Genomic DNA, 12,500 nt, shown 5'->3' with positions numbered 1-12,500 from the left:
CAACTTCACGTATGCGTAGTTCATTTAGAATAATTTAACAGATAAAACCTAATCATCAAATTTAGAAATTAAATATCCTGCTGGCGAATCAACGTAATCATACGATACCTAAGATCTTTAACAACATTATTTGATAAAAATTTCTGATATTTATGATAAATATCAGTAAATATTTTAAGAAGATAAATATCTAAGTAGGCCATGGCAATCCTAATAAAATTCTTCAGACTGACATTTTTCACAATACAATTGGCCTGCAGTTTGTAGTTATCCACTTCGCAATAGCATTTGTTATTTTGTCTTTCTCTGGTTTCACTATTTTTTTTATTTTTTTTTTTGACTTTCAAAATAAAATGTTACTATGGAATAAACTAATTGTTGGCATAAATTAATTAATGCATTAATGCAATAAAAAGGCAATAAATTGCCAATACATAATACCATTTAACTTATATGAAATAAATTTCAATATCCAACTTAAACTCATTTCTGAAAGAGCCACATTAAGCATAAAGTAACATTAACTAAACAAAACTTAGGTTTAATATTGTCATCTGATCTTAAAGTTCATGATCAAGCCACAAAAGCATCCTATAAAGCTAATCGAATGCTTGGAATTCTAAAAATTACATTTATTTGTAGAAATGTTACTATATGGAATAAACTTTACTAAACATTTGTGTGCCCCCACACTTAGAGTATGCAGTGTCAATATGGTTGCTTATTTAAAAAAAAGTATTAAAATTTTAGAGAAAATTCAAAAATGTGCCTGAAAGATACCACACAATCTTCATAACTCTAAATACTTTATTCGCTGTTGTGCAATTAAATTTTAATCACTAGAAAATAGATGTCAAAGGGGAGAGGATTAAAAAACACAAACTAGAGATTTAAAAAATAAAGTAGTCTGGCACAAAGAACCTATGAAGGTTTCTCCATGAGCTAATAAATGTTCACAATACCACAGAGAAACCATAAAGAATTGTACTCAAAGGTTTCATTTCTTTAACAATAGAGTTGCTTCCATTTGTAATACCTTACCAGACAATGTTGTCATGCAGCAAAGCACAAAATTTTTCAAAAATAGCTTGACCATATACATTAAACAAACTTTAGACTTTATAATCTAGCAAAACTAAAAAATGAAAATGCAGTTCTGAAGTTATTATAGCTATCTCATTCATTGGGAATTAAAAACTTTTAACTAAAAGTAATTGCATATTAGTAATAAAAAATAAAGCTTACCATGAAGTTTTGCACTGTATCCAAGTTATCATTAATGGAAGTTACTTGTAACTGTAGTTTGTTGTTAAACTGAACTTGTGCTTGTTTTTCACTTTCAGAGCCTAAAACATAATATTTCTTGTTTTTAATTTTTGAAAACAAATTTTTCATTTTTGATATAATATATATATATACATATATATATATATATATATATATATATATATATATATAATATATATATATATATATATATATATATATATATATAAATATATATATATATATAAATATATATATATATATTAGTAGAAAATCACTTAACATATATCTACTAATATCTATACATATTTCTATCAATACATATATCTACTAATATATAATTGCTCTGTTCTTTTAAGAACATTGAGCACTCTATTGTGTAGAATACTTTTTAAAGTTGTTTAAATATATATATATATATATATATATATATATATATATATATATATAAACATATATATATATAAATATATACATATATATGTATATATATATATATATACACACACACATATATATATATATATATATATATATATATATATGTATATATATATATATGTATATATATATATATATATATATATATATATATATATATATATATATATATATGTATGTATATATATATATATATATATATATATATATACATATATATATATATATGTATATATATAAATATATATATATATATATATATATATATATATATATATATATATATATATATGAGAGAGAGAGAGAAAACTTAATAATTATTAAGATATATTTCAATTACATAACTAAAAGTTTCAAGCAATTGCGATCATCAGATGTAACATCTGATTATTATATCTGATAATCGCTATTGCGTGAAACTTTTAGTTATGTAATTGAAATATATCATAATAATAATTTAGTTTTCACTATATTTGCTCTGCTAATTATATAACACGCTGTATTGGGCACTCTTACTGGAATTATTAACACAATTCCTACAATATATATATATATATATATATATATATATATATATATATATATATATATATATATATATATATATATATATATATACATATATATATATATATACATATACATAACCTTGAATGATGTAATAGCATAAAATAAGTATTCTAAAATTAATATAATTATTTTTAATATTGATATGTTTCATAATTTTCCATTATATTTTCAAAAAAATGTTTTTTACAATAAAAAAAAAACTCTAGAATAAATATTAGAAAACAAAAGACTTTACAGAGAAATATTAATGGGCAAAAAATATACATAATAAATCAATAAAATAATTACAAAATGAATGAGTAAATAAATAATCAATACAATAAAAATATAATGAACTGTTATTTTAGTTAAATAGATAGGGTAATGTTATAATAAAAAGTTTGTTTGTTAAGTGAAGGAATTTCCCATTTAACGTGAAGCACTTCTTTTACTTTTAATTTATGTTTTGTTAAAACCGTATCCAAAATCTTAAATGAGTTATATTTGTCAAATTGTAACTCATTTAAGGTTTATACAATTAAGGGATGTAATAAAACATTTATATATATGGGACTTTTTATGAGTCCCAAGGTGCTCAATAATTTTAGTTGCCAAATGTCTGGAAGTTTCTTCAATATAACTGGCATTACAGCTAGTGCAGGAAAATTTATAAACAACATGAAAAACAGTGTATATTTATATATTTTTTTTTTTTTTGTTATTTCACCTCCCCAAGGCCCAGAAGGCCACTACAGATGAGGAGGTTACTTAATTGTGGTTATAACCCTCTCACAACTCTATAACTCCGAAACACGAACCTTGACGAACAAGGCCGCTGCGCGGAGAAACAATATGATCTTTTATTCTTCTTTGGTCAATTGTAGGTAGGCACAGGTTATCATAATTATAATTCATATTTTCAGACTTTTGTAAAAAGTATGAATTATTTTTTGGACACAAACTTACGTGACAAGTAAGAATTTTTGCGTCCTTACAGTGGATTAGTTTATATGAACAGTGAACTTTTGCAAAGTTATTTAAAAAGATTGTGAATAGCAATTACTACATTATTTTAGGAACTAAGGCTGCAAGCTGTCTAGGTAGGTATTTTTTTAATTATTTAATAATTTCATCATTTCTCATTTAGTTAAACATTTTTAAAATCATATGTAATTTGATTCAGTATAAATAAACACAAATATAAAAAAATTGTAAAACTATTCATATATGTAATATGCTATAAAAGATTTGTCTTATGATAATTTCTGATATAAGGTATAACAAATCTATTTAACTGATTTTAAACTGTTTAGTTAATGGGTCTTGTGAGATATGATTTGCAATTTAACTAACTTTGAACTGTTGTGACCTATATTTTGGAAATAATTGAAATGGTAAACAATATGCATTTTTAAATTATAAGTTGATTTGCTGCCTTTTTTATATTTAAAAAAATGAAATTAGGTTTTTCAACATTTTACTAAGGAAAAAAAAGTTGATGAGATATATTTTTTTATTAATACATGATACAGAGGCTATTCTGTTAATGTATGCAACATTTCAAGTTATTAAAGTATGAAATAAAGAAAACTTACGGAAAAAACTATACTTTTGTATATTGATAGAACCAGAAATAACCAATAAAACCAAGATAACAGATATTATAACTATTATAGCAATAGGAATGAAAAGAACTCTTTGAATGCATTTGCAATTAATAGCCTTTTTCGCACCCATCGTTGGATTATTTGCTAAAATTGACCCACACTCGTTTAAACTGCTATGAAAAACGAAAAACAATATAACTTTAACAAAAGATTATCAAAATGTTTTACAACTGACTTTCATTATTATAATTTATTTTATTTTATTTTTTTCAAAAAAAAAAAAATAATAATAATAATAATAATAAAACAACAAAAAAAACATGGCTTTCTGTAGTTAAAGCTTATTCAGCTAAAATTACCAAAGTAATATGGAGCTTATATTAAAATTCATTTTCAATAATTAAATTATGTTAATAAAATTTTATATTAACTTTATTTATTCAACTGCAAGGTTAAACCAATTATTGTTTTAAAGGACGAATTGTCTTACGGTTTATCAGAATTCCGAGAACTACGTAATCATATAGCATTCGCCTTTTATCGATAAATCAAAGTTTTGAGCTTTTTAATAAAAATAATACTTGATATTTGTAATACTATAATACTTTAGATTAAAGCAGTTCAAAAAAATTTGTTTTAGCTTTTAATGACTAATGCGTTTAAATAGGAAAACAACGTGTCTTTTATTTATATATAATGTAAAGCTGTTTGCAAATATCACCTGCGTCCCATCATTTCGCCAGTTTGCGAGCTTTTAAAATTTAATGTTCTTATAATTTTCATACGCCGCACAGTGGTCTAAAATGCCAAAATATCTGGCCAAAATCATAAAACTTAAGAAGAAAATACGATTTTTAAGTTTCCTCCTAACCCCTACTATTGACTTTTTTTAATCAAACGATGTCATGTGCACATCAAGATGTTGCTATGGAAACGATTTCGTTCTAAAAACTCTGATATAAGTGATATTCGGGGGCAGATTTTGGATTTTTTTGATATTTGACTTTGTATAAGTAACTTTGAGGTAGGTTCTCAACTCCAACCTTTTTGTGTGTTCATACATATGTCATATAAAAATGTTTTCCCAAAAATTGTGCTGTTTAGAGCCTGGAAACCAAAAATACCCCAAAAAGTAGGCAACAATTGCAAAATTGTAAGAGGAATTGGTTTTTCAAAAAATAAATTTTAATATCCCAAACAGATGGAAACATCTTTACGGATCTAAAATTTTATTGAAAAATAGGAGTTTATTTAGAAATTTACTTATTTTGAGTTTACAGCCCCCTCATTTTGAGGGTTGTAAACATTAAACAGTTACAACTTTTAGGTGCCAGATGATTTTTTGATGAAATTTCAAATATATACTTACTTCAGTCTTTTTAGAGGAAGTAATTTCTTTTTTGAAGTACCACTTCCTCTCACATTTGGGCAGGTGATACATACTTTTTAGGTTATTTTTGTTTCCCAGCTCTAATCTGCGCAATTTTTGGCAAAACATCCTTTAATGAATTAAGTTTGAGCATATTAAAGTGTGGAGTTTAGAATATACCTGAAAGTTATTTAACCCAAACACCAAAATATCCTGGATATTTTGGTGTTTGGGTTAAATAAATTCCATTTTTAAAAGTAAAGAACCTTTTTTATTGGAACTTTATTTTACAAGAATTTAAAGTCAAAGAAAATAAAAGATGGTGTGGGAGGTAGGTATTATTTAATGGTAGCGCTTAGCATACAGTGTGCTATACATGAAGGTAACTCTGTATAGTACGAGTAACCTAGGTACTAATTTTGTTTTTTTTAAATAAAATACTTATTGTTTTTAATTTATTATTTTTTTAAATATAAACTAGGATACTAAATAAATTAATTTGTAGTGTATTTTTGCTGTTTGTAACCACATTATGAGTATAAACTTTTTTAAATAAAAGATATTTTAAAAGACTACTAAAACTCATTAGTATAAAGAAAAGTAGGCACTCTAATACAAATGGAGCATCATTAAAAAAACACATCATAAAGACACCCTAAGAATTATTAAAATCACTTTTAATAAACAGCTACAAAAGCTACTTTACAAAGAATACAAAGATTTGACTGTTAAAGTGTAGTAACATTTCAATTTTAGCATATTGCACACGAAGTCAATGCTTGTCGCCCACCAAACTCTAACTGCAACCCCCTATAATGAAACCACATATTTTTTTGAAAGAAGAATCAAGTCATTAAATTTTGGTTAGGTCTTGAAAGGGTAAAAACTTGTATTGTCATTATTCATGCTAGGCCACTAATATCCTAAATCAATCAATTTCCATATTATTTTGTCTACCAATCGCTTTTGGTTTAGTTGTTGTCCCTAGTCCGTTATGTGTTGCTTTTTTACACTGAACACGAAGCATATGATCTTTGATAATACAAAAAAATTTTTATGTTTTACCTTGGGACAAAAGTTCAATGTATTGAATAAATTTTGTTTAATTTATAAAAAAGTACAAAAATCAGAAAAATAATCTAAAAGTCTTTTTTTACCGCATGATTTGTCCATATCAATAAAAATAATAACATAAAAACAACAACAAAAAAAAGAGTGCAATAGATCGTAGACCTTTTTCCAACTTATGAAAAAATTTTAAGATGGTAGTAAGCTGTCATCTTCTAATAGTAAAATCAAGATCGCAGTAAATTTAAGATCGTAGTAAGCTGTCACCTACTATTTGTCAAATTCAAGACTACTCATAAAAAGCTGGCGTCATTAATTTGTCTACTACAAGTAATTTTGCAGTTCTACTAACTTATTTCAAATTATATTTCAATCTGATTGGCTATATTAATTAATATGAATTGTGTTTTGTGACACTAATTAAATGTGAACAAAGGTATAGAAAGCTTAAAAGAAATTAAAGCAAAGCATATTCATTGTTGCAATTTGAATGAAAAGTAAAGAGACCTATTTTGTAATAATAATAGGGTAGATTGGGCCTTGTTTATCATTTAAGCAGGTTTGCCCAAAAGTGTTTGTTCTAAGACTAAGCGCTTTAACAAGCCGGAGTGAAGGTGAAGGTACTACTTAAAATTAAATGCTTTAAGCATTTTTACAACAACAAAAAAGTTAATCTTAATGAGACATATCTCAAATTGTGACGCATTTTTGATGATTTTGATTAGCCAAAAAATACTTTGAACAGTTTGTTTGACGTGTTAATACCAGAGTTGTTAACAAGGCCAAAAGTAGCAAGGCCGAGGTTAAGATCAAAGCCACAAGTTACAAGGTTAAGGCTAAAAGTTACGAGGCCAAGGCCTTTGCAAACATTTCCGAGACCAAAGACTTCAATTTTTGCCTTACATTAAAGCCAATTAATAACAAAGCTGTAAGTAGCATGTGCCGTGACAATAAAACCACGTTTTGTAAAAACAAACCATGGTTATGCGCAGAATTCAACGAAATCAATAAGAAAATATGTATTTTTTTTAAGGCCAAGACCAAAACAATCAAGGCCAAGACACAAGCTTTTAAGAATAAGACCAAGGCCAAGGCCTCAACTTTGGCCTTAAGGTCAGGCCAATGCCAAGACCAAGGTCAAGGATTAACACTCTGGTTAATACTGGTGTTTGACTATACTTCAATACTTAAGTACAACTTTTAAAGCTTATAGTTGAAAAATTATTTTACTATATCATTTTAATATTATCAATTCATGGTTTAAGAAGGTTTATACTGCTCTAAAGTTGTTAAGCATTATAATGGAGCTGGTTGACCCAATCCAAACGGAGCACGTTTGCCATAATTGGAAACCTATTCTAAAAATTTTTTATCATTATTAAATGGTTTTTGAAATTTTTGTTGAAATAATTTTTGTTTTATAAAAAAAAAAACGAAAATAAGCTATTAAATAAACAAGATATTTTAAGGGGTTTTATATGTTGTTTTTTTAGTATTTAGTGATTTTTATACCATTGTGTCCGTAAGTTTCAAATCTTAAACTTTTAATTTTAAATATTTTCATTTAGAATAAAAAAAAAAAACTAATGTAAAAATAATAATTAATATGAGCCAACTTACCCCGATATATCCAGGTAAGTTGGCCCCAACAACATAGCTCAACAAAAACAAGTGCTAATAATTAGCGTGTTGCTAATTATTAGCATGTCTCTTTATCATTTAGCAATAACCATTTAAAATATAATAACAATACTAAAGTAGTGAAGGGGGGGGGGGGGGAAACACAGCACTGATTATGTGTTTTCATACATAAAAGGTATTGTATAAGTTATCAGGATACATTTAATAAACTTTCCCAGAAAGTTCTCCGTTAAATCTACAACAATAATTCTTGGTTGAACCAACCATTGTTTATTGATGTTTACTCATACTTGTAATTATACTTAAGCCTTTTATTTTTTAACTAAATATCTTCTCCAATGCATCATTGATTCATCGATTGAAATATTTTTTATAAAAGCAGTATATTATATTTGTATTTTTCAAGCGGTGAATCAGTCCCATTATCTTACACAAGCATCCCTTACCCGAATGTTTATTGTCACAAAAAAAGTTCAGAACCGTAACATTAACTGAAGTTTATTTTGTGACAAAATTTTAGAAAACTGTATAGACGTTTTTTTTGTCAAATAGTGTTTTTAGGATGGCAATCTGACACTCCCTATAATAAATAGAATTTTAAGGAGTTGTCGCGTGTCTTCTGCATTTATTGGTTTGTTATTCAAAACAATAACATTTCCTGAGAGTACGCTGCTTATTTATTTCAGGGATTGTGTAGTGATTATTTTCAAATACCATAGCATTTATAACCTTGTCTGCAACAATTAATCAAAAGTAATCCATCTATATCTTGCTCTCCATATTAAACTTTAAACAAAGACTGAAAGTTTTTACAGCAAATAACTTTTGGAATTTTTTTACTTACGTTTGACCAATCTAACTGTGAAAGCATTCATTATTGCATATTAATCTTTTCTATAATATTATTGCTTAGCACATGACATTGAATCAACTTTAGATTAGCATCAGAAAAAGAGAGCCAACATGCGCAATGATTTTACAAACGTTGGCCCAATGTCTATGTGCTAGCTGGATAGTAAATTAAAAAACTCTAAAGTAGCAACCGTTTTTCACACAAATGATTATTGATTGTGTTTAACAATATCAGGCCTTGTTAAGAAGCGTTACGCAGCTTGCATTTTGCTTGCGAAAAGGCGATTTGCCTACGCGTTCAGCAGTTTTGCGCTACGCAAAAATTTATATCTTTTAGAATATTTAAATTATCTTTTGATTGTCGTTAAGGTGACGTAACGTAACGTTTATTCAGAAGAAATAAAGTCGTTAGTAAATTGCGTTTAACCGCAATTGTAAAGTTTTTTTGTTAAAGTAAAGATTTTTTGTTAAAGAAACAGTTTGTTTCATAATTTTTTTTTTGCTATTAAAAATTAGTTAAAAAAAAAAAGTGTTTTAAGTTTTATCTTAAGGAATTAAATATATAAATTCCTTTTAAATATAAAAATTATTTTTAGTCATAATAGTTTAAAAAATGCACGATTTATTTTGATGTAAATACTTAATTAATAAGATATTTTGTTTATGGTTAATTCAATAACATAAAGTTTTTAAGACGTTCGTTTAATTTATGAAAATAAATTATGATCACGAATATGTTATCGATAACTGATAAATAACAAAAAAAAAAACTCTTCATCGTTTAAAAACATGATTAAAAAGAGTTCACAAATTAAATAAGAAAAAATTTATTAACAGTTAATAAAATAACCAAAAACCAACTGTAAAAATCATAAGAAATAAACCAACATTAATTTACGTTTCATGAAAAAAAAAATTTTTTTCAAAATAAAATTTAGTTCATATTTGAAAAAAATAATAAAAATGATTTTTTAAATAAGAACTTAGATTTTATTTGTAACTTTTGTTACAGTGAGAAAAAAACAAACTGTTTGTATGATTTTTAACGCGTTAATAAAATAACTTTAATTACAATGCGGTACTTGAAAAGACGCTAGTGACGTAATATATCTTCTAACAATGCAAAATATATTTGCTGAGTTGAGTTACTTAGAAAATCGTTACGCGTTTTCGCTACGCAGCGAAATCTTGTAACAAGGCCTGCAATATATATTTAAGTTTTTTAGATAAAAATTTAGATATATATATATGTTAACTCCAGATTTTTCTGAAAGTTGATGCAATTTAAATCTAGATTCTGAGCTTCATAAATCCTTTTTAATCCAAACTTTTTAATTTAAAGTTTGGATTAAAAAGGATTTATAACAAGTTTTTTTGATTAAAAAAAACCATGTAAACCCTGAAAAAAATCACAAAGCTTGTAAAAAACATCTATAACACTATCTAATTTATAATTGATTTTATATCACATATAATAAGTACTTTTAATTTTCTCGAATAAAAAAGTGTTTATAATAACCAAAATGTCTTTCTGTAAATTAAGTTTATATAAAAGTTATATGAATTTCAGGAAAGAATTGTCACAAAAATTCCAATACTTTTTTAATGAATTGTAATAATTCTGATACCTTTAGAAAAATGTTTAAAAATATTTAGAAGTTTAGGACTTTTATTTTATAATAATAGTACCCCAAATATATAAAAATACTAATCTTAAAATATTGGTAGCAGGTAACAATAGCTCTAAATATATAATTTAGCTATAAAAAAAGAAACCAAGATATCGCAGCAAAAGTCAGTATACTTAATTTGCTGATATGTTACCGTTATTACGCATTATAACGTTGTATTAGTATACAAGTTTCATTTATGCCATTATAATGGCTTATATAACTAGTGGTCTTTACCTATAACGAACAAAGGCACTTGTAACGATTAACTGAATTTTAAGCAAATAAATAATAGGAGATAAAAATATGAAAAATTCAAGAAGAGAAAATTTAAGATAACAATTTTTTTTTAAAGTGTGTACCTTATTTAAATATTTTAATTATTGACTTTAGATATCAAAAATACTTTATGTAAGTAATGGCATTTTTAAAGCAAGTAAAGGCACTTTTCATTTCTAAAATTTTAGGTTCTGGGATGAAATTTCATTTTACATTAAAAATGTAATAAAGGCATTTTTTTATTCCTGAAACTATCTGCTTGAACATTTTGAACAGACCATTTACAGAGTGAAGAAAGCGAATTTGTCTTACAAAACTATGAAACTTTTAATGAGATTGTTTGACACGATAACAAACTTATTTGATACGATTTTAAGTTGAGATAAGATGATTTTTAATGGAATTTAGTTTAATAACTTTTTAAGTCAACTTGCTGAGAACTTTAATAACTATTTTAAATCAAATATTTCTACTTTGTTTTAATAAAAATATTTTTTAAAAAAAAGGTAAATTTCGTAAATTTCTAATTTTTTAAACATCATGTAACTATTTAACATTTAAAAATGTACTTAATATATTTGAATATTTTTTATGTTTTCATTTATATTGTTCCTTACCACTATACTTCATTTACCAAAAATGTATTTAGTAAAAGTAAAATACAAATATGATTAAGAGGAGATAAGTTAGACATTGTAAAACACAGGATTAATATTTTAAAAAAACAAATCTTTTTTATTTACTTTAAACCATTTTAACCATTTCTCTGTTTTTCCTCCTCAAACAGTGGGAAAAATGGCGGTTTTTTTAACGAATCACAAAGGTGGTGTTGAATGTTTTTTATATTTAGTCTGGTATCTTTATTTTCCCATCATAAACATCGGTAAAGGAAAAAACACGATAAATTATTTAAAATAAGACTATGCTAGATTAGCCTTCCTAATTATATTATAAGTTATGTGTGAACACGTCAAGTTGTGTAACCAACAAGTCTTTACGTAAATTTGACTTTTAAAGGGGATACAACTTCTAGTAAGTAGGACAAACAATACCATTGTTGTATTGCACAATGATGATATATTAGTAATGTCGTGTTGCACAACGATAGCGGTGACGATAGCAATAACGATAGCGAAAACAACAACAATAGCGAGTAGCATAAGCAGTAGGGTTGTCATGTTGCAAAATGATGATTACTATAATGATAGCTAACAAAACGGTTATTAGTATTAGTATTGTTGTGTTGCACAATAATGATGGATAGTGTTTGTGCTTTTGTAATTCACGATAATGAATGCGACAAATACTAATATATAGTATTTAATAATGATTTGAACATTTTTATGAATGCCTAAAATATTTTAAAACGTAACCTACTCTTTTAAACATAGCTACATTAACTATTTTAGTATTATTTGAGCAACTACTTTCATTAAGAAATATAAATACGAAATGAAAACAAGAAGAATTAAATATTACTTCAAAAAATTAAAGCTACTTTTTAGTTTTTTTAAAATTTTTTAAGTTAAAAAATTGATATATATTAACTCAATAAATGATGATTTATTTTATAATAATATTAACTCAAAAAGTCTACTATAAATTCTAAAACAAATCCCAATTTCAATTGATAACAGTCTAAACCTAAACTTCTGTAATGAAAATATATTCCATTCCTGAAAACAATTTACGAAAATGCCCTTAAAAATGTGATTTTTAAAATTTTGAGTTAAAATTTGACCCTGAAAAAAAGAATAG

The 12,500-nt window shown here is 25.6% G+C and overlaps 1 protein-coding gene across 2 annotated transcripts in view; it reads right to left on the bottom strand.

Moving 5' to 3' along the window:
- Positions 1-12,500, bottom strand: part of LOC136081085 (uncharacterized) — a 92,270-nt gene that overhangs the window by 67,797 nt on the left and 11,973 nt on the right. Inside the window, exons 2-3 of one of the 2 annotated variants that reach the window (XM_065798376.1) lie at positions 3,852-4,036; positions 1,246-1,346 (exon numbers count right to left, since the gene is read on the bottom strand). In XM_065798376.1, the coding sequence (XP_065654448.1) occupies positions 1,246-1,346; positions 3,852-4,036 (286 nt within the window). The remainder of the gene's footprint in view (positions 1-1,245; positions 1,347-3,851; positions 4,037-12,500) is intronic. The other variant, XM_065798377.1, reaches the window with a different exon arrangement.

Source organism: Hydra vulgaris, chromosome 06 (genome assembly GCF_038396675.1).
Source record: "Hydra vulgaris chromosome 06, alternate assembly HydraT2T_AEP".
Taxonomy (NCBI): domain Eukaryota; kingdom Metazoa; phylum Cnidaria; class Hydrozoa; order Anthoathecata; family Hydridae; genus Hydra; species Hydra vulgaris.
Note: the sequence above shows the minus strand (reverse complement) of the source record. Positions and strands in the feature narration are given on the sequence as shown.